General features: G+C 63.2%; 5 protein-coding genes across 5 annotated transcripts; all 5 read left to right on the forward strand.

Moving 5' to 3' along the window:
* Positions 1-1,144: 1,144 nt before the first annotated feature.
* On the forward strand, positions 1,145-3,217 carry LSCM1_07954 (uncharacterized protein; the record flags this gene model as incomplete). Its single annotated transcript, XM_067325301.1, has 1 exon — positions 1,145-3,217. The coding sequence occupies one exon, from the start codon at positions 1,145-1,147 to the stop codon at positions 3,215-3,217; it is 2,073 nt and encodes a 690-aa protein (XP_067181157.1).
* A 1,085-nt stretch (positions 3,218-4,302) lies between these two features.
* LSCM1_07955 (uncharacterized protein) lies at positions 4,303-7,233 on the forward strand (the record flags this gene model as incomplete). Its single annotated transcript, XM_067325302.1, has 1 exon — positions 4,303-7,233. One exon carries the CDS (start codon positions 4,303-4,305, stop codon positions 7,231-7,233), a length of 2,931 nt encoding a protein of 976 aa, XP_067181158.1.
* A 1,831-nt stretch (positions 7,234-9,064) lies between these two features.
* Positions 9,065-10,513, forward strand: LSCM1_07956 (uncharacterized protein; the record flags this gene model as incomplete). Its single annotated transcript, XM_067325303.1, has 1 exon — positions 9,065-10,513. One exon carries the CDS (start codon positions 9,065-9,067, stop codon positions 10,511-10,513), a length of 1,449 nt encoding a protein of 482 aa, XP_067181159.1.
* Positions 10,514-12,203: 1,690 nt separating this feature from the next.
* On the forward strand, positions 12,204-16,007 carry LSCM1_07957 (uncharacterized protein; the record flags this gene model as incomplete). The annotated part of the gene is made up of 1 exon (XM_067325304.1): positions 12,204-16,007. The coding sequence occupies one exon, from the start codon at positions 12,204-12,206 to the stop codon at positions 16,005-16,007; it is 3,804 nt and encodes a 1,267-aa protein (XP_067181160.1).
* A 1,146-nt stretch (positions 16,008-17,153) lies between these two features.
* On the forward strand, positions 17,154-20,612 carry LSCM1_07958 (uncharacterized protein; the record flags this gene model as incomplete). The annotated part of the gene is made up of 1 exon (XM_067325305.1): positions 17,154-20,612. The coding sequence occupies one exon, from the start codon at positions 17,154-17,156 to the stop codon at positions 20,610-20,612; it is 3,459 nt and encodes a 1,152-aa protein (XP_067181161.1).
* Positions 20,613-21,149: the final 537 nt, after the last annotated feature.

Here is a 21,149-nt window from a genome sequence, read left to right on the forward strand (position 1 = left end):
CAGCAGCATCGGTGACGCCTGACACATATGCACGGACGCGGTGACGCATGTGCTGTGACGATCTGAGGGCGAGAGGGATTGCGTTGAGCTTAGCATAATGCGACTGGGCACACGCATCTGTGTGCTCGTGTGTGCAGCCGCGCTGGTGGCGGTGAGGGCTCACTAATGAGGCTTCTTCCCCATCCACCCCCTTTTCTGTCTCTCTCACAACCTCCTCGCATCTTGTTGCGTCTCACAGATGCGACGCGCGCGCGTGCTTCTGATGCGTGCACCGCTGCATGTGAACGACGGCAGCGACCAGGAAAGATGCACATGCAGAAGAGCACACCCACCCACAGACAGACAGACACTCCCTCGTACTGTCCTCTCCTGTCATCGTCTCTGTCTTGCTGCATTCGTTTTCTATTGCCCTTCCCCCCTTCGCATGCGGATGACTTCACCAAAGCGGCGAAGGCGTGTAGAGGAGCCGGGGCTTCTCTCTCTCCCATTTCCCCTCTCGGTGCTGCCCACGCGCTCAGTCGGCTGCAGTTATCACACACACACACGCACACATAAGTATATATATATATATTTACATACACGTACTCTAACGTACGCGTTGAGCAACGAGGGGGTCATACATAAACAGACGCAGACGCGGACGTCTTCGTTCCCCCCCTCCTCCTCCCCATACATGTTTTCTTGCGGTTTGCTCGTTTCTTAGAGTGCTAGACCAGATCCGCGTGAAGAGCCACACGCACAGAGACCCACACACAGGAGAGGCGTGTTGGAGCATTCACGTCCTTCGCCTACTCCGCTTCTTTCTCTCCCCATTTTCTTTTGTTTGCTCTCTCTCTCTCTCTCTCTCGGTGTCTTTGCGTCTGTGTGTGTGTGTGTGCCACCTGACCCTCCCCCTCCCCCCTCTCTGCGTCATTTCGCACTGCTTCCGCTTTAGACCCTTGGGCACACACGACACACTAATTCACATACGCTCATAAACACGCACTGCCGCCACCACGCAGCTCTTCTTGACGCCTCACCGGGTCGGGCCTGTGTGCATCTCCATTGGATACGCCTAGAGTGTTGCCTCTGTCTAGTTCAAGGTAAGCCGTCCACGTCGTCAAGTGCTGAGTAAACTGCAAGCGGCGTGCGCGGCTTTGTAGACATGGACGCCTTCAGCCGCAGCAAGTCCTACACTCAGGCGAACCAGACCACCACCCCACCTCCACCGCGCGGCGGCCCCGGCGCGCCAGGCGCCAATGCCGCTCCACAGCAGCAGCATGCCCTCAAGAGCATCTTGAAGAGTGTAGAGAGCCACGTGCGGATCATGTCCGCGCTCGAGAGGACGGTGACATCGTCGAGCTACACGTCGCTGCGTATTCGCCAACCGGACGCTGATGGCGCGAGTGACAGCGGTGCCGTGTCTTCATCACAGGGGCAGCAGAGCAGGCAGTCCGCCGCTGGGTGGTCGCAGCCGTTCAATGTCACCCGGGTCCACCGAGGCGGGACGACGGCGCGGTTCTACGAGGAGGTGGTGGCGCCGTGCGTATCGAACTGCACCTCTGGGCAGAGCTACGTCTTTTTAGTGAACGGGCCGCCCGAAAGCGGTCGCAGCCAGACTCTCTACGGCAGCCCTCACCACAGCGAGCTGGGCATCGTTGAGATGGCGGCAGCCGACTTGCTGGAGCGGATGGCATCCCACGGCAAAGTCATCATGCGCAACCATCGTGATCGCCCAGATCCCACAGGGAAGGAGAACGAAGCCGTCGGCGGCACAGCGTCGTCGACCGCTACCAACAACGGGCGGGAGGATGCGTCGGATCTGGCCATGACGGGCGGCATCACCGTCACCTACGCCGCCTTCACCACTCGCGGTGGCAAGATGGTCGAGACGGAGACAAGTGAGCCGGTACCGCTCGTCGAGTTCCCGCCGCCCCTGGGGCTGGTGCCGCTCCCCCGCATGCGACTTCTCGAGGACGCCAGCAAGGCAGTCCTGCTCCCGGAGCGCAAGCACATGGATACGTCATGCGTGATCCAGTTCCATGTGTATGCACCTGTGGACACAACAGGGCGGCGCTCCATGGCAACGCTGACCTTCGTCGATGTCGCCGCGATCCGTGAGCCGTTGTGCAAGGAGGTGTCACATCTCATCAACACGGTTGAGCGGGTGGCCGGTGTCGCCACCAGCGGCGGCGACCCCAGCTTCAAGGAGACCAAGCTGACGACCTTGCTAGAGCCTGTGCTAGTGGGATACATCACCCTCGTCTCCATCACCACCGTCAGCGGCCGCGCCGACCTCTATGAGTCCACGTGCACGGCACTGCGCTTTGCCAGCCATGTCAGTCGGATCCACCAAGTTCTCATGCTTATCCACATGAACGCGCCGCGCTGGATCTTTGACACGGCGGTAAGCCTGGAGCAGCTGCGGATGCGCCGTGATCAGCTCATGGCGGAGCATTACGCTCGTGGCGTGTACGACTATTACGAGCGCACCTCACGCTGGCTGCAAGCCAACGTGAGCGATGTCGGTGGCAGCGTTGAGCACCTGCTGCAGGAGACGGCGCATCTTCGCAAGGACATTGCACGCGCTGTAGAGGATATAGCGAAAGAGCTGCAGGCGAAGATCGAGGAGGAGGACGCGAGCTGCAGGGCTGAGGCTGAGGCGGCGCGGGCGGCCTACGAAGCCACGTCACGGTTGTTCGACGAGGTGAGGCGGCTGGATGAGGCCATCACCGCCCAGCAGCAGAAGATATCCCAGACGGACATGCAGAGCAACCAGCGCATTAGCGAGATGCGGCTAGAGATATCCGCGCTCGATGCGAAGGCCAGCAACCGTGAGCAGCAACTGCAGCAGCTGGAGAAGGAGATGAAGCTGTACTTGCTCAAGAGCAGCGAGGTGGCGGCGACGCTAAGCAAGGCGGCGGAGGACACACAGTATGCGCAGAGTAACTACGCTATGTCGCACGAGCTGCTGCAGATGGGACGCAAGCGCAAGCGCCTCGAGGCTGATTTGGCGCTGGCGTCGCACGCGGCGCAGCGCACGACGGACACGATGCGGGTAGATCGAGAGCGGCGCTCGCGCATTTCTCGGCTAAGCGCGGTGCAGCAGCGCGTCCATTCCCTGCGCGAGACCGTATGCTCCTCCGCGGGCAACTCGACGGCAGCGCCATCGCAGCATGTGCAGCAGCCATTGCAACGCACAGCGTCCGAGGCGAGTCGCTCTCGGCAGGCTGAATAGGTTTGTGCACGTGTGTGGGCATGCCAATTAGTGGTGGTGGGGTGCGTATGAGCGGAGCAGATATTGATGGCATGCGTGGCAGTGTGTCGGTGCTCGTGTGCCCCCTCCGCTTTCCCTCACTTTACCGCTTGCACAAATCTCTCGCCGCTTTCCCTTTTGGGCTTTAGATTCTTCTGTGTGTGTGTGTCCCTCTGCTTCAGGGGCCACTGCTACGGACTTGTTCGCAACGGTCGGCGCAGGCACGCACCTATGCATACAGTGGCGGCATGGTATGCCTAAGTGTGTGTGTGTGTGCGTGGATGCGCACGAGGGTGCCTCTGGTGGTGTATTTCCGTGCCGTATCCTTGTATGTTCTCCATCTCTTCTCCCCCCTCCCTTCGCAGCCCTCTCCCTCTCTTGTACGCGCTCCCCTGTTTTCCCCTTCGATGTGACGGCGTCAGCCTCGTCCTTGTCGGTCCTCTCGACGCCTGCGCTGCTCCTCACAAGGCATTAAAAACGAGAGACGAGCCAACGGAGTCTCAGGGGTGCCGTGCGGAGGCGCGGGTAGCGGGGTGAGGGTTTGTGTGTGTGTGTGTACAGTGCCGCCCATCATTGGCGCTCTCTTTCCCAGTCTTTCGTCGCCGCCGCTGTCGCCGTCTTCCGCCTCCTCGTTTTCCCCAACGCAGTATCCACTGGGGAGCGCAAGCATCGTCATGACGGCCGTACGTGGGCTCGAGCGCCTTGCAGGGTGCGTACGGTCACCTCCAGACTCGTCACGGCTGCTGCTGCTGCTGCCGAGGAGGTGGAGGTGGAGGGGAGAGGTTTCTCTCTGGAAGGCGCCTGTTTCTCTCCCCTTACTTTCTCTCTCGTATGGGTAACGCTTACCTCATTCCCTGCCGACACCCCTTCAATCCTCCTCCGTCTGTGTGTGCGTTTTTGTGTGAGGTTCCGTCTCCCCTCTCCCCCTCTCTGTGCCGATACGCGCATGCGCAGGTGCCGGGTACGTACCTGGCGCATTTCACCATCGATAACACAACACGGCATCAAGCCCGCTCGCTGTGCTTTCCAGTACACACACACACACACACACGCAGGACGCAGCTCTAATGATGTTGCACGAAGACCAACCCATGTGCGACGCCGCTCCGCTCGCTGCGTTTGACACGGGGGATGCCCTTGACGGGGCCACGATTGCTTCCATTGGCAGCGCTTACACACCCACCCAGTGCAGTACACTGGGCCGGCAACAGCAGCAGTACCAGCAGCGCGTGCTGCGCCAGAGTATCTGCAGCAACGGCTCGTACATCGCGGCGGTGCGTTGCTCCAGTGCACTGCCGGTATTGCAGGGCGGCGTTGACTCGAATCAAGTCTCGCCAAGGCCACCAGCCGCCGCCGCTGGGACCGCTACGTCGCCCCAGCCGGCAGCACCAGCAGCGGTGCCTGGTGCTGCCGGCTGGGGCGATCATGAGAACTCACTCCGTCAGCTGCAGCCGGACGAGCCTCCACTCACTCCCGCCGGCGAGGACTTTGTGCACGAGATACTGGCGATGAACACACTGGCAATGGAGCAATGTTACGCTGCGCTTGCCGCTGCGGATGGGGCTGCTGCTGGTGTCGGTGCGGCCGCTGCTGCTTCCACCCCCAACCTCAACGCTGCCGCTGAGGAGCCCATGAGGATCTTGGGTGAAGCCTACATGCGAGTCGACGAGACTTCCGCGCAGGGTCTGCCGGCACCGCTGCTCGATGAGCTGAAGACCACTACCCTCAACAACATGGGCGTCATGGAGTGCAATCGCGGCCAACCGCGGCAGGCGCTTAGCCACTTCGAGGCCGCTCGACAGCTGGAGGAGAACAACGGCATCTCTTCGCCCTCCATCGCCCTCAATATGTGCGCTGCGTACAACGCGCTGCGCTTGTTCGACAAGGCGACGGCGGCCGCTCTGGAGGCCATCGACATGCTGCGCTCGTTGGAACTCCAGCGACGGCGCAATCAACGGCTGGCTGCTGCCACGGCAGCCCCTCTCGACGGCAGCAGCCGTCTGTGGAGCTGCAGTGGCGGAGCCGCCCAGCGCACAGCTAAGGACGGGGAGACCTCAACGACGGGCCTGCTGCTCGAGGCTGCTGCTGCGCCAAAGATTGCGGACTCGCAGAACGACGCGCTGTGGGGCGCGGCCTGGAACAATTTGGCGGTGGCGCAGATCAATACCGCTCGCGGCTCCAAGGACATGAGCGAGTACACGAACGCCCTGTCTCTCTTCCAAAACGCGATGCGGGCGACGCAGGAGCTACTTGGTATGCAGCACCCCATGTCGAAGGCAGTCATCTCGACATTTCGTTCGGTGCGGCGGGCTCTTCGTGACCACGGCGCCTTCAAGCAGCACCACTCACTGCTGCGTGCGCCGCTGCCGCCGGTGGACCCGCGGGAGCAAGAGTGGGAGGAGGCGCAGGTGGAAGCGATGCCGGGCCACACCCGTCACGGCACCCTGCAGCAGCAGAAGCAGCAGCTGACCATCACGTTTCGTGGCGAGGTGACAGGCGGGCAGAAGATGGTGGAGCGTCTCGACAGCACCCCGTACCCCGGTGCCGCGGCCCAGCCGTACCAGAGGCAGCAGCGCATGCGAAGCGCAAGCAGCGGTCGCGGCACCGCTACAAGTAGCCGCAACCGCAGTCGTTCTGGCAGCAAGAAGCAGCCCAGGCCTCAGACTGGCACGTCGCAGCTGCTGCGCAGCATGCCCCTTAGCCAGACCTTATCCCACGCTAGCGCCGTCTACGGCAATCCTCACCCCCTTCTCTACTCCCCACCACCGCCAGGACAGGACGCGGCGTCAGCCCCGCCCTCTTTCTCGGCCAGCGCTCGTATGGCGGCTGTCCAATACGACGGCCCTGCCGCTGCCGCTGGAGGCGCCGTATCCGTCGCCGGCTCGAGCCGCCGAAGCCGCGACCGGGACCAACACCTTCACACCACTAGCAGCCGCGGTAATAGAGCGGGGCGCACACCACCGCCGCCGCGGCCGCAACAGTCGGCAACCGAAGCACCAATGAAGGGTGGGAGCGGGCGGAGTAAGATCGTGACAACAGGGAGCCGCCTCTCACCGGCGGCCCCGCACCTGGGCTACTCATGCGGGTACATACTGGACAACGCGGCAAGTGTCGCCCCAGTGCCCCCTCCACCGCAGCCGACTCGTCCTCCGGTGTCCAAGGTGCTTCCACCTATTGGTATCGGCTCCTCTATGGGTGGCGCTGCCGCTCGTGTCGCCCCGTTGGCGGAGCACCATGAAGGCCGTGCAGCGACTTCGGGCGCCGTGCCCCTCGAGTACACCATTGGCGCCTTCAGCGACACGGCCAGCAGTGCCACCAACGCCTCCCTGTTCATGCATCATCCACCTCAGCGGACGCTGCGCGCAGCCCGAGGGGGGCCAAATAGGTCAATGCCCACCTCTGCTCCAGTGGGTGCCCATAATGGCGCTGCTGATACGGCACAGGTGCATCAGGCGAAAGTGCTACTGCTGGCTACACCGTCTAACGGCGGGGCCTCGACGACATCGTACTACCCGCTCGAGGTAGCATCAGGGGGAGTAACGAACGCTGCGGAGGACCACGCACCGATGCCCATGCCTCTGACGGCGCCGCCCGCCATGCCCGATGGTGACCCGAGCGCGGGTACCCATGAGCTGTTCCGGGGCATGTGGGTCACTGTGGACCCACACTACGTATACCGCGGGCCGCGCGTGTTTGGTCGCCCGGCGTACTACATCGCCACGACGCTGGACGTAACGGAGGATGGCGTAGGTGGCGGTGTGAATGCCACCGGCGGTGACATTGATGCGGCTGCTTCGCCGGCACAGACGGACGAGGCATCTCGCCAAGTGTTGCCGACGCTTACGTACAGCAGCAGCGACAGCGGCGCCGAGGGAGAGCACGGTGCACCTCATGAGCCGGATGCGCACCACTGCGCCTCCGCCTCCACTGACGCGCGGTCTCCGTCTGTGACGTCAATGACAAAAACGCTGGAGGAGACAGCACGGGTGACGAAGTAGCAGATTGTGTGCGTGTGTATGGCATCTCTCTACATCTTGCTCCTGTGCTAAGATCCGTGCGGCATCATCTCCTCCCTCCATCCTTCCTCCCCTTCTGCTCCCCTCTCCCCTCCCTCCCTCTCTCTGTCTGCCGTCCACGTCGGCTGGTAGGGCCGCCTCCATTCCTTCACTGTTTCTCCTCTTCACGCAATCTTTGTACTGGTGTGTGTGTGTGGTCCACAGGCTTAGACCGGCCCGACCTTCATGCACCCCATCACTGTTGTGGCTTTCGAGGGTGCGCCCGCCCCTCGCCCCTTTCGCACAGTCTTTTGCGGCGTCTTGGACTCGGCCTGTACATCCAGTCGCTGTTCCCCCCCCCCCCGCCTCTGCGCCTGCGTCTCCCCGTCTATCGGATGTAAGAGTAGCCATTTATGCACGTTAAAGGTTTTTTTCAGCGGTTCAATGCTCCTGAGGAGGCTCAGTGGAAGTGCGTGTGGGGTGGGGGGAAGGCGGAGGAGCGCCGCTCACGCGTACGGCCCGCCCCGCCTCTTCCCTCCTCCTCTCCCCTCATCGTCGCCTTCGCGTTCATTTCATGTATAGGGCACTTGATAGCTTCGTCCGCAACTACGCGCCGGCGCCCAAGCGATCTCCCTCTCTCCCCTATGAGCGTGTAGGTCTGAATGTGAATGTGCATCGTGTGCCCTATTGGGAAGAGGAGACGGATGGTCTCATGTACATTTTTTCCGTTTCGGTACTCGAATCGAGGGAGGACTGCGTGCCACTCCCTTTCCCTCGGACTGCCTGTTTCCCACGGTGCCTTTAGATGGCCCGCACTGGCGTACACGCACATGCACACACGATGTCCCCCCCTCTTTCTCTGTGTGTGTGTGTCAGTTCGGCACTCCGCCTATCCATCAAAAGCAGCCGCGACCGAAACGATACGCACTCAAGAGGACTACAGCGACCTCGGTTAGCAGAGTCAGTTCTGTGGGCTGCGGCGCAGCGGCTCCCTTCCCAGCTGCATTCCGCCGTCCCTCCTCCCTCGCAGACACGTCTGCTCGCTGTGCTTCGTGAACGGGGCCTTGACGTTCTCGTGGCCTTTTTTTGCCGATTTGGGGGGAAGAAATGGGCGTTGCTGTGCGAACGAATGCTTCGAGGAAGGGGTCCTCTGCGGGCGCGAGTGAGTCGCTTCGGGCCACGCTTTTCTCACCGCCAGCCCCCGCTCCTCCTCTGCCCACTGCCGTAGCGTATGCGCACGTGTAGATGAGGGCCGAGCATGACGGAAGACGGCGGTGCTTGTATCTCTTCCACCTGTCCCCTTCCCCCGCCTCTCCCTCTCATCTCCTAACTCGCACGATGACGCGCCACCCCCCTCCTCGACCCCAACCACATACAGTCTCATGCATGCATCGTGTCGGACTCTTCGCTGAGTGGAGTTGCTGCCACACACTCGCTTCAAGAGGTACAGTAGCGTGCCTAACGGCGCATTGCATGTGGGCCGGAGTGAGTGTGTGGGCGGCCGCTCCCTCCCCCGCCTCCCTCCCTCCGTCGCCGCTCTTCCGCGGATCTCCGAGTCCTGCGAGGCAATGACGCCGTACCACCGCGGTAGGTGCACATTGCATCGCTGCGAGCCCTCCTTCCTCCTGCCCCCTGCGGCACCCACTGAACGAGAGAGGGACAGGGCATCTGAGAGGGCCTGCACGAGTGCTGAGGTGTCTCTTTGGGCGTCGCTTCTCTTCTTACACTATCTTCCCCCCTTCCTCTTCCTCCTGCGTATCAGCGACGCGAGTCCGCCAGAAATGACCGAAGAATACACATCGGCAACCCCCTCTCTCCCCCCACACAAAAAAAAATGTGGCTGCCCACGAAGCGGCGGCTTTCCACCATGTCCAACAATAGACACTACTCAAGCACATCCTTCTCGTCATCCGATGCCCTCGGCGAGTCCAGTGATGGCGGAACCAGGAGCTATACAGGCAGCTACTCGCACGACTCCGAAGGTTTCAGTTCCTACGACTACACGTCCACCGTATTCACTTCTCCGTCCGCGGTGACCATCACCGCAGCCGCGGCATCGAGCTTCTCCTCAGCCGTCGACTCCTCTCCCACGAATGCACATCTGGACGTGCTAACGCCACTCTCGGCGTACTCGCGCTCGTCGACACCGCTGAGTCGGGCGTGGACGCACTCCGCTGTCTACGTCCCCGACGCTTCGGGTGACAGCACTGCCAAAGGCGCCAGTGCCAGCGCCGCCGGCAGCCACCATGGCGAGAAGGTCACGGCGGCGGTGGCGCAGCGGAAAATGTCCCCTGCCGAGACCGCCAGCCCCAGCAGTATTCCAGTGTGCGACACCGGTACGCCCAGGCGCGCGCCTTGGCTACCGACTGGCGCGTCCTCGCTTCTGTCAGGCGCCACTGCTGCGGCTACTGCTGCCGGGAGGCCGCCAATGCTACCGGCAGCTCTCGCGCCTTTCTCCGACCGTGCCGCAGCTGCCACCACGCTGAGCTCTAACCGCTCCTCTAAGGAAAGGATGTTGCGCTACCCATGGGCCCCGATTGGCAGCGGCACGACGACACACACCACCGGGGAGGGCGGCAGCCGTGTTGGGCTGGGGCTCAGTGCACTCGACACAATTCGCACGGTCCCAATAGTGCCGCCGCCTCCTGAGGAGTCTCAGCGACGCTGTGAAGACGGGAAGCTGCCCTATCCGAGCCACATCACCTACCGCATGGTGTCCATCCTATCACCAGCTCGCCGCAGCGACGGTGCGGCGGGGGAGGACAGGCGCGGGGACGGGGAGGGCGCCTTCGGAGAGAGGACGGGCCCCGCGACCGCGACCGCCACCGCCGCACGCAAGCGCAAGACTTCCTTCACCTTCTGCGGCTTCTTCCGCCGCTGCTGTGGGCAGGCGCCACGCACGTCGGAGGATCACGCGGCGATGCGGCAGCGACCGCACTATTGCCTGCGCAACCATCACGTGCCTCTGGTGAACTTTCGCACGACGCGCGCGCCCGGCATTTCGACGGAGGGCATTCGAAAGGCGTTGCGAACTACCGAGGAAGCCGCCGGCCATCACGGCTTCAGAGACGACATGATGGACATGGGGGCGCCTTCCAGGAGACAGGAGACAGCGGAGCGACCTCCCAGTGGTCTGCGCCGTGATCCATCGTACGCCTTTGCTCCCCAAGCCGGCGGAAGTGGGGGGTCCATTTTCATGCGTGACGGCGACCCACAGAGCTACTGGATCGCGCATATGCGCGAGCTTGCAAGTGTGCGCCTTGAGCCCATTGAGGTCGAGTGAGGCTTACACAGCACATGACGATGACGAGAGAGCAGGCGCAAGAGAGATGGTGGCCAGAACTGAAGAGCCTGTGATCGTGCGTACGGATTGCGTGCGCGTTGCGAGGTGCCGCGCAGGCGTGAACAGAGAGGCACGACACTTTTTCGGCCATCAGCTCACCAGCGAACCCTCTGCAGCCTCGCGCAACGGGCGCTTCCGAGTGTCCGGCCAAGCGCTCCTCCTCTACCCGTACAGCAGCCGCGTAGCCGTGCACGCCACGCCACGCCTCCCCCTCGCTGCTTATGTAATAATGTACGTGCGAGCGCACTTCCTGATGCCCCCCTCCTTCCCTTCCCTTTCCTTCCCGTCCCCCGCCCTCCCATCACGGACGTCATGGCTGCGTGAACACTTTCACGAGCTACTTGTACGTACCAGGTGCCCACGCCTGACGCTCCTCGGCCTCTCCTCCGCTCACTCCAGGACTCTCTCTCGTGACACGCGTTGGATGCAGTCTCTCTCTCTCTGTCTCTCTCTAGTTGCTGCGCCATTCGCGCTCAGGCACCGTATGGTGCACCGGCCCGCTCGGCCTTGTGTCGTCTCTGTCTGCGCGTGTGTGTGTGTGTGTCTGCTTGTGCATTGGCGCTTATGGAGTGAGGGGGAGTGATGAGGGCCATCGGCGCCGTGCACACCCGAATTCCTTTTGTGCTACGGGAGACACGAGGACGCGGGAGGAGCGCTTTCGCACTGAACCGTCTTTGGGAGGGGGGGCAGTGCGAGAGAGAGAGGAACAAGGGGGGAGGGGGAGGTCACAAAGCGTATGTGCTTGGAGAACCTGCCCCCCCCCCCCCACTCTTGTATCACCTCCACTTCTGTGCGAAAGCCCGTGTCTTTATTCTCTTCTCCCTCGCTGGCACCATGACGATCTGCTGCGTCTTACGCGCAGGTGTGTGTGTGTGTGTGACACTCCTTTCTGCGTGAGGAATGAGAGCCCCGTTTAGGCTCTCTTGCCATCCGTAGGCCGGCGCATATGTGCGTGCGTGTGTATGCTTGGCTTTTATCAGCGCTCTCTCTCTCCCTCTCCTCCCTCTTCCTCCTCCTTGTTTGTGACTTGCTGTCGACACAAACTCACATGAACGCTCACGCGCATTCATGTTTGGCGCGACAACTCAAACAGCTTTCCCTTCCTACCTCCCTGTTGTGCGTGGCGGTGTGCGTCTTCTCGAGACACCCCCACTCTCTCCTGCAAGCCACTTCTGCATATTGCCACAGACATCTTAGTCATCGCGGCTGTGTGTCGCCGTCGGCACTGCTGTTGTTTTTTGTCGCCCGACATCTTTCATCTCATCGGCTACGCAGCACATAGGAGAGGGGAGAGAGAGAGGGAAGGAGGGGGGGAAGAGCTTCGACCGTCTTGCAGGACAGCGAAGGGGTGCGCCACACCACGGCCAGCCCTATCTCCTCCCCGTCTCTCTCCCACTCATCATATTCCCTTTACCACCACCACCTCCGCGCCCGCGCTGCGTGCTGAGCGCATCGTGTGTGTGTGTGTGCGTCTGCCTCCCACTGTTTATACCATTCTTAGACATTTGTGCATATCTGTTCCCTCGACGCACCGCACGCGCGTCGTCATCAGCGAGGCTGCATCTACTCCGACCTCGCCCCTTCCTGCCCTCATCGAAAGAAGACGGCTCAGCACGGGTGAGGCGTGGAGATGCGCCGAGTGTCAATAAGGCTGTGCGTCAGCGGGGACCCGTATCACGTGCCGTCGCTTGCGCGTGTCGCGCTGTTTCCGCTGCATCTGGACCCGCCAACGAAGCAGCATCGCGAACTATTTCGGCTGCTGCTCGGCGCGCCAGATCTCGCCGCTGCACCATCGATGGCGTCCTCTCCGGCATCAACGCTCGCTTTACCCTCGTCAAATGTTTCCAGTGCGTCCGCGACCGCGGCCACCGCGTCATCGTCCTCTTCCCCCCTTCGGCAGCCGTCTTGTGCTTCTCCCGTGTCCTCATCATCGGCCGCTGCGGCGCCTCCCCAAGCGAGGGTGAAGCACCCCCGCATCGCTGTGCGGGTGCAGAACATATTCAGTCGCTCCACCAATGATATAGCGGGCACGCCGTCGTTGTCGCCGTCAGACTCGACCGGGGCCACCGCCGACGACGAGCGGCAAAACGGCGCTCATCTCACGAATGCGTCAACGCCGCCGCCGGCGACGACTGTGCCGCCCTCCGGCATCTCCAGCTCCGGCCTCTTTGACCCCATCTCGTGTGGCACCTCGTCGCCGTACTGGTACATGGAGGCGTTCGCGACGAGCCTACGCGAGGACAGCCAGCTGGTGCCGTTCGACGACATCATCCTTATCCCGAACACGCGCTACCCTGTGAGTTTGCGCCAATCAACGCACCTCGCGGCGCTGGCGGTGCTCGCGACGCGCGGCTTGGCCCGCGTCCACGTCGACTTCACCGCGCTGGAGCACCCAGACGAGTCGATGCCGATCGTGTACGAGCTCATCTGCCGCTACCCCAACAGCGTGCTGGTCCACTGGCTACAGGACGCGTACGAGGTACTGAACTGGAGCCACTTCGCTGAGTTCAAGTTCACGGTGCCGATGCTGCTGCTTCAAACGCAGAGCTACCCACCAAAGGCGCTGGAGCTCCAGAGGCCGGCGGGCAGCGTATCGCGGCTCACGTCACGTCAGTATCATTCGCCGATCGGCCAGTACGTGCGCAGCCCGGAGGAGGCCGACTACTACCGGCGTGCAGAGCACTTCATCAAGGCGGCATCAAAGTATCGCCTGCGCAATCCGACACCGATGATGATGGCTGCAGCAGACCGCGTCGCCTCGGAGAGCGGAATGGAGGGACGCTACGAGAGCGTCTCGCTGGTCGACCGCCAGTCGGACTACTTTGACGACGTTCCCAACGTGCCGTCGCCGCGGCGTCAACTCGACGAAGGTGTACCGAAGGGCCACGCCAATCCGGCCAAAGAGTTGCCACCACCGGAGCATGTGAAGGTGCTAGCCCGCTCGCCACTGCTGCGTGGCGGCGACACCACGACGCGGACGGCCTCCACTGTCTCCACTCCAGCCTCCGCATCCGCCGCGGGAGGTCGCGCGACCGACCTGAAAGCGCGGCCCCCACGGCGGACCTCCTCCCCGGTGAACGGAGAGCCGGGCGTGAGCTACGTGAACTGCGCCAAGGGTCGCTGGTGGAACACGCCTGGCGGCCGTGGCGATGACGAGGTGGAGGTGAGCCGCTCGTACTGGAGCTCCACCAGCAGCAGCTGGCTGGGTGGCGGAACCGCATCATCCGCCGCCCTTCCGGACTGGACAGACGCAGAGGGGGCGCCGACAGACCACGCGCGGTGGAGGCGCCAGCGCTCACTTGACAGCCGGGCTACCGACGCCGCGGCCGAGCTCCACGGTGACAGTGCCGTTGTGGAGACGGGCGACCGCTCGGGCGAGAGTGAGCGCAGCTCGCAAGAAGCGGACACAGTGGTGTCCGACGATGGCTTTGCGCTCTCAGCGGACACCCCGGCGAGCGGGGAAGCCGACGCCGGCGCGCCTCGAGCAGGTGCAGCAACGAGCACGGTGACAGGTCCCCTCTCTGTCGGAACTGCGGCGGCGGGTACGGCCTCTGCCACGCGTGGAGGAGGAACTGCTGTCGCCATGCCTACTTCGCCGGAGGGCCGAGAGGCGGCCGACGAAGACACGCACAAGCACTTTCTGACGCACGAGGAGGAGGAGGTGCGCACAGGGCTGAAGCGCATGCTGAAGCCGGCGAGTGCCGCCGCCGCCACCGCTGTTTCCATGGCAGCCCCAGTGGGCACGACTGCCACCGGTGGCGACTCTTTCGCTGCCGGTGACCAATCATCTGACGAGGCAGAATCAGCACCCGAGACGCGCGCCAGCATAGCGGCCCGGCTCGCTGCCCGCCCGACTGCCCGTTCGTTCGGCGTCACGGATGCTCACCACGAAGAGCACCACTCGGCGAGTCGCCGCAACCGCACTGTGCGTCAGCTGATCGACGAGCTATACCCGCCGCGCGCGTGTGCCTCGGCGGGCGCTCCGAATAGCGCGGCCGCCATGCTCGCGGCCACGGACACTGGCGTGGTAGACGACGGCGGCATATTTACCACTGTGCGGTCGCTGTTTTCGCCTTCATCATCCCCGCGGACGGTGAAGCCAAGGGCAGGATCAGGATCTTCTGCGACTTGGAGTCCATCGGCCGACCACGGCCGCGGGCGGCGAAACTGCGAGGGCGGTGACGGAATCAGCGGCAGCGAGTGCCCGGATATCTGCGCGTGGCTGGATGCCCCGATGGTGGAGGTGCATCCCATCACGCGGAGCACCGGCGCCGATGTGCGGCAGGCGCTTTGGGAGCAGGAGATCCACCCCTCTTTCATCTTGACGGATTGCGTGCAGAGGTACATCGAGGGGCACGGGCTTTATCGTGACCCCCGCAAGACGACGGCCGCCTCGCTTTACGGCAGCGTTGGCGTCGGCAGCGACTACGGCAACGGCACCCGCGGTGGCGTCGGTGGCGGTGGCGGCGCCTCCGGACTGGGTGGCGGCGCTGGGGCGTCTGGACAGATAGGCGGCTCCGATGCCGCGTTCCGCGACTCGACAACGACCAGTGGCGGTGGCGCTGGCGGCGGGATGGGCAGCGGCGCTGGCGGCAGCGCTGGCAACCGTCGCGTCCTCGCCTCACGCGACACGGCAACGCTGTCCTTTCCCGGCCTCATCCCGCGGCTTGAGCTCCACTACGATCGCAACAATCTCCTTGCAAGGGAGCAGTACGAAAAGCTGCGCATCTTCCAGTGCCAAGACGGCGATGAGCCGGACCTGATAGTGCCGATCGGCGGTGACGGGTACATGATGCACTGTATACGCAAGAACTGGCGCCGCTTCATCCCCTTCTACGGCGTCAACGCGGGCCACGTCGGCTATCTGCTGAACGACCGCACCACCTTGGAGGAACTCTTCTCCTCGCCGCTGAAGCTGCACTTCACGACAATGCTCTACTGCCAGGCGGAGAAAGAGGGCGACATGGGCGAGCGGATGCTCCTGTCGGAGTTGGCTTTCAACGACGCTTGGGTGGAGCGGTCGAGCGGGCAGACAGCGCTGATCCGCATTCTTGTCAATGGTCAGGAGCGCATTCGCCGGCTGCGTGGCGATGGCGTGCTCGTCTCCACGGCTGCTGGCAGCACAGCCTACAGTCAGGCTCTCGGCGCGTCCCCGGTGCCGGTCGGTGCCCCGCTCATCCAAATCGTTGGTAGCAATGTGGTGTCGCCAGCGCAATGGCGACCAGCGCATCTTGACCAGGAGGACCAGGTGGAGTTTGAGGTCATCGATGGCACAAAGCGCCCATGCCGCTGCTATGTCGACTCCGTCGACGTTGGCAATGTGACGCGCCTGCTCGTGCGGTCCAGTCGAGTCGCCGGTGTTACCCTCGCCTTCTCGAAAAGCTGCGATCTGCAACACAAGCTGTATCAGATGCAGTTCCCCAAGACTCTGTGAATGTGCCAAGAAAGCGTGTGTGTGTGGAGGGGGGGAGGAGAGGCGGCAAGAGAAGGAGATGGACAACATGGCGCACGGTGTGTCAGGGGGGGATGTACAATGTGTCGCTGACGCTGCGCACATACGCATGCCTGTCTGTCTCTGTGTGTGTGTGCTTTGGTTGCGCTTGCTTACACGAGCCCGCCACTGCCACGCCAGCGGCGGCAGGAGTAGTCGCACCTTACGATATGCGTGCCCCTGCCCCCGCGCATTCTCACAGGCGCTTCACGGCTTGCTGACGCCTCGTCAGCGTCTGTACTCGCATGCGGTGGGCTGCCACGTGAGCGGTCAGCTCGCTGCTGCCCCCCCTCTCCCGTTCCTCACGTCATTCATCCGTAATAACACACACACACACATAAACACAAACAGTTGCGCAGGTGCATGTCTCCGTCGTTAGCAGCGATTTCGCTCTCCCTCTCCCTCTCCCTCCCTCGCTCGCGCCACGCTTCCTTCAACCACTACGTGGCGGACACTACAGCCCTCTCGCACTCTCTGGTATAGTCGCGCGGGTAATGTTGGCCAAAGGTGGTAGTGGTAAGAAAGGTGCACGAGAGGAAAGAGACCATACACCACCCAAACGCGTGTACGCGTGCTCTCTACGTCCCTCTGATTGCTCAGACTCTCTGCTGCGGCGTTCACATCCACTCTGCGCATGCACAACTGTCACTCCTCCCTCCTCCTCCCTCATCGCCGCACACGATGCTACTGTGCACAGGAGAGCGAGGCCCTTTATTCGGTTTCACAGCTACCTCTGCATGTGCCACCGCTGCCTCTGCTATCGTCACTACGCCCTCGACAGCGTCTATACGACCCTCTCTTCCCTAACCCCCCTCCCCCCGCTTTCCTCGTGACGTACCACTGCTGCCTCACACACACACACACATGCTCACGACGAGCTGAAGCGATCAACCCCTGAGCCGTATGCTAACGCTCCAAACACAGAAGAGGTCGACACTGTCTTGGGTCCTTCGAGCATTTTTGGTGCATACAGATATTAGTTCATAGAGAGAGAGTGAGACGGTGGCCGGCGGCCATTTCGGTTCCCATACTGCCCTCTCCCCTCCCCCCTGTACCCCTACTCCCTCTTACACCTCCCTCAGGCAGTTAATGCACACACCGGAGCCGCGGCCCCTCCGCGGGAGCGGGGGTGGCAGTGATGGGGGGCCCGCGAGCGTCACACCGCGGGTGGACTCGAACGGCGTCACGCCAACGCCGTGGGCTGGTTTTCTCCGCCGCGGCGGCAACGGCGGCAGTGGTGGTGACGCGCTGCAGGACGCCATCGCCGCTGGGCCGTCTGTACTTTTTGACGAGGAGACCGGCACAGCCACGGCTGCGGATGCGTCTCCGCAACCCAGTCAGCTCACGCAGCAGCAACCCCTGTACAATGATCGGTCCCGGCTGCCGCGCCAGCGCCCGCGCTTCCACACCGTGCAGGATCTGGACGTCGCGCTTAACCAAGCCATCGAAGGCAAGATCAACAGCCGCAACGCGTGGGCTAGCAAGGAGGCCAGTGACCTATTGGAAGGTATTACGCACACCATCGAGACGACGCTGGACGCCGCATCGGTGGACGACTACTCCGGCTTCGCCAAGGCGGCGACGGTCGTCGAGGGCTGCTCGAAGGTGTGGACGAGCCGTGTGGACAGCACCTATCAGCAGAGCAACCAGATGGTGCAGCGTCTGCTGCGCAAAGACGAGGCGTCGGGTAAACGCCCCACGGGCGACGGGGACGACGATGCAGGGGGGAGCGGTGAGGAGGGGGACGAGCAGCAGCGCAAGAAGAGCCGCTCGCGTAGCGTGGCAGCGGCGTCTAATGCTGCTACGCGTACCCTGGCAATGGAGGCTACGGAGATCAATCTGGACAGCAAGAGCCGCACGGCGCTCACACAGACCGGGATCAACGCGCAGTTTCGTGCGATTACCTCAAAGTTTGATCAGGGTAACGCACAGGGGCTTCTCATGAACAATGCGCCCATGGGCCGGGCTGGCAACATCATCTTAGACGTGGACTACTCCGTCATACCTGTCCCCGCTGCTGTGAGCGGTGGCAGCCGGCAAGGCAGTCGCCGAGTCTCTGGTACCAATGTACCACCGCCACGGGGGAGTGGCTGCAGTGAAGGCCAGGAGACGCAGGCGGAGCTGGCTACGCCCTCGCGCGTGTCGCAGCACGCGGCGGTGGAGCTCGACACCGCCGTGTATGAGGCCGTCGCTGATTTACCTCCGTACCTTGGCGTGATGGCAGCTGTGTCGCCCACTGGCCAACTCAGGGGCACTCGCGGCTCCGAGTCCTTTCCGCAGATGCGTGACACCGCCGGCGGCTCAAGCTCCGCCGGCGACTTGCGTGGCAGCCAAGCAAGCCTGATTGACCCGCTGCTGCTCCTCCCGCACTCCTCGCCAGCGCAGCAGGAGTTGAGCGACCTTGCCCGCGTGCCAGTGAGGTCTAGCGCACAGGAAGGCTACAACACCAGCGGCGTCGCCGCTGAGGCGACCGGAGAGGTTCGCACTCGTAACACGTTGCACAGTGATGGGGCGGCGGCGGCTGGTGGGGATGGTGCCACAAGGACCCCCAACGATACCCCGCTCGTGCAGGAGACGGAGGACGGGCACACCGCGCCCCTTAGTGGCGAAGACGACTTCGACGATGGGGGTGGCGCATGCGATGACGATGACGGCAGCGCGTACCACAGCAGTGAAGCGGACATCAGTGCCCGCCCTAACCGTGAAGGTGGCGACCGCGGCGCCGAGGCTCGCCGTCTCGTGTCCGGCGCTGCGGAGATGGAGCTCATCGATACACTTTTTCACGGCCAAACCCAATTGGCTCTCGAGGCTGAGGACCCTGCGTCGTGGTGCCCGCTGAGCGACGTTTCCGCGAACCCGCTGGCAGGCGTGCGGGGGCTCTCGGAGCTATCTCGGCTGCACCGCGAGCATCGCTTCGCTCAGTCGCCGAGGGGTGCCGGAGGCGACGATGCCGGCCGCATCCAAAACAGTGGTGAGCTGGGAAGCACCATGGGCAGCCCACTCGGAGCTCAGCTGCAGCCGGCGGCAAAGCGCGGACGCAAGGAGCGCACTGTGGTGTTCCAGTTGCCACCGTCGCCCACATCTGGCGGAGGAGCGGGCACCAACGGTGCCACTTCCGCGACCTCCACGTTCTCGACCGAGTCGAGGCTGCTCCTCGACGACGGCGCGTTGCGCCAGGCGACCACTGCCGCGCGCAACATCACCCCGCTTGGCAAGCAGTTACTCTTGGCGAAGGATGCCGCGCATGCAGTGCTGGCCTATACGCAGAGCGCCGTGCAACGCAGCAAGGCAGAAGAGATGGGGCTGCTGCTGCCTGAGGCACCGATCCCAGGGAAGACGATCCCGTCGTACATGCCGTTTCCGGTGCGCACACAGGAATACTTTCAGCCCTTCAGCACCTCGCTGACGCACTGGAACCTTTTGCGTAAGTCTGCGACAGGCCACCTCGTCGACACCACCGCCGGCGCGCGTAGCAACGAGGGGGCGTCGTCGTCTGTGATGGCGAGAGACAGTAGCAGCGGCATCACTGCTGATCGCGGCAGACACAGTGGCCTGGCACCTCGCACCGGCGATTACTTCGGCACCGAAGCACTGGATCAGGACAGCTACGGCGGTGCCCGCTCCGGTTACGGCGACGACAACATGCCGGTCGAGTTCTTCCCTGGCGGGGCGGAGGTCGAAGCGCAGGATGGCGGCGAGGCTGGAGGCGACTACGCGGACTACGCTGATCTCTACGGCCCCGACGACGACCACAGCGACGAGGAGGAGGAGCAGCGCTACGTGCAGGGTGGCTTTCGAAGCTCGTCAGATGCGCGACTCGTTGCAGATGTCGCCGCGGCCGCAGCAGCGGCGTCCGGCTCCGTCGGTGCGACGATCTCCAACGGCTCCTCGTCACGCACCAGCGGTGCCGGCAGCGATGCCCTTCTCGGTGACCCCCTCGAGCTGCTGAAGGTGCTGAGCCCACCTGAAGCAACCATACCAAGCCAGGTGGACGTGGTGAAGCTCCGGCAGCTCATGTGGGAGGCGCTACAGGGGCATCTGGCGGCCAATGGGCAGGTGAAGGCCGTGAACCTCGCGACGCTGGACGCTGGCCCCGCTGCGGGCGCATCGAAGGCGGCAGCGGGGGAGGGAAGTACAAACGCCTCCGCGCGGGCGAATCGCACAGGTGCGGCAGTGAAGGCCCACGCGCAAGTGGCGCTAAACATGCTTCGAAAGCGCGCGCGTCCGATGGACGAGTGCGAGGATGCTCAGCCTGCGAACTCCGGCAAGGACGCCCCACCAAGCCCGCTGCTTCTGGCGGAGTCGACTGCAACTGCCGCTCCTGCTGCGGCCGCGACGCCGGCGGAGGTGGCGCCCACGCGGTTCAGCGACGTTGTTCGCTCTGTCCTGCCACATATCTCAGCGGTGTCGTCGACCAACACGCTTTCACCGGCCTTCTTCTTCTTCTCCATCCTCTTCCTCGCGAACGAGCACAGCGTGGTGCTGAAGAGCGCTGAGGGCCTCGATGACTTGGTGGCTTGCGGCATTGCTGGCTGCGCCGGCGAGTGATTCACGCGTCCGCGCGCCTCTTCTCTCATCACGTAGTCTTCCTCCTCGCAGACGTGGGTGAAGGACTGTGTGCGCCACAAAGTCCACGTGAACTGCGTCGATTCGATTCGGGGTGGTGGCGGTGGGAGGGTGGGATGGCGGGAGCGAAGGGGTGGGGTGGGGCGGGGACGCCAAACGGTTGCTGTACGCCTCTTCTGCGTGCGCACGTGGCGATGGGACACACACACATAAGCCAAGGAACGCATACGCGGATTACAGCGCAAACGTTTTGGCTCTTATCAGAGTTTATAGAAGCAGTTCGCTGCAGCGTGCTGAACCAACAGATATGCACAGGGAGGCGCTCGAGTGGACTTCTCGTGAGGTGCCGCGAAGATGTGGATCCGTGGATGCACGCGCGCACGTGAAGAGGCGCACGATGCGGCGGGCCTTCGCCTCCTCTCGAGTCGGCGTGGCTGCACTCCGTTGTCAAGTGAAGTCTGTGCAGTGCGACGCGGGCCGGTGCAGCGTTGCGTATGCTATTGTGTTGCTCCTGACGCA

This window comes from Leishmania martiniquensis, chromosome 6 (genome assembly GCF_017916325.1).
Source record: "Leishmania martiniquensis isolate LSCM1 chromosome 6, whole genome shotgun sequence".
In the NCBI taxonomy this organism is placed as follows: Eukaryota; Euglenozoa; class Kinetoplastea; order Trypanosomatida; family Trypanosomatidae; genus Leishmania; species Leishmania martiniquensis.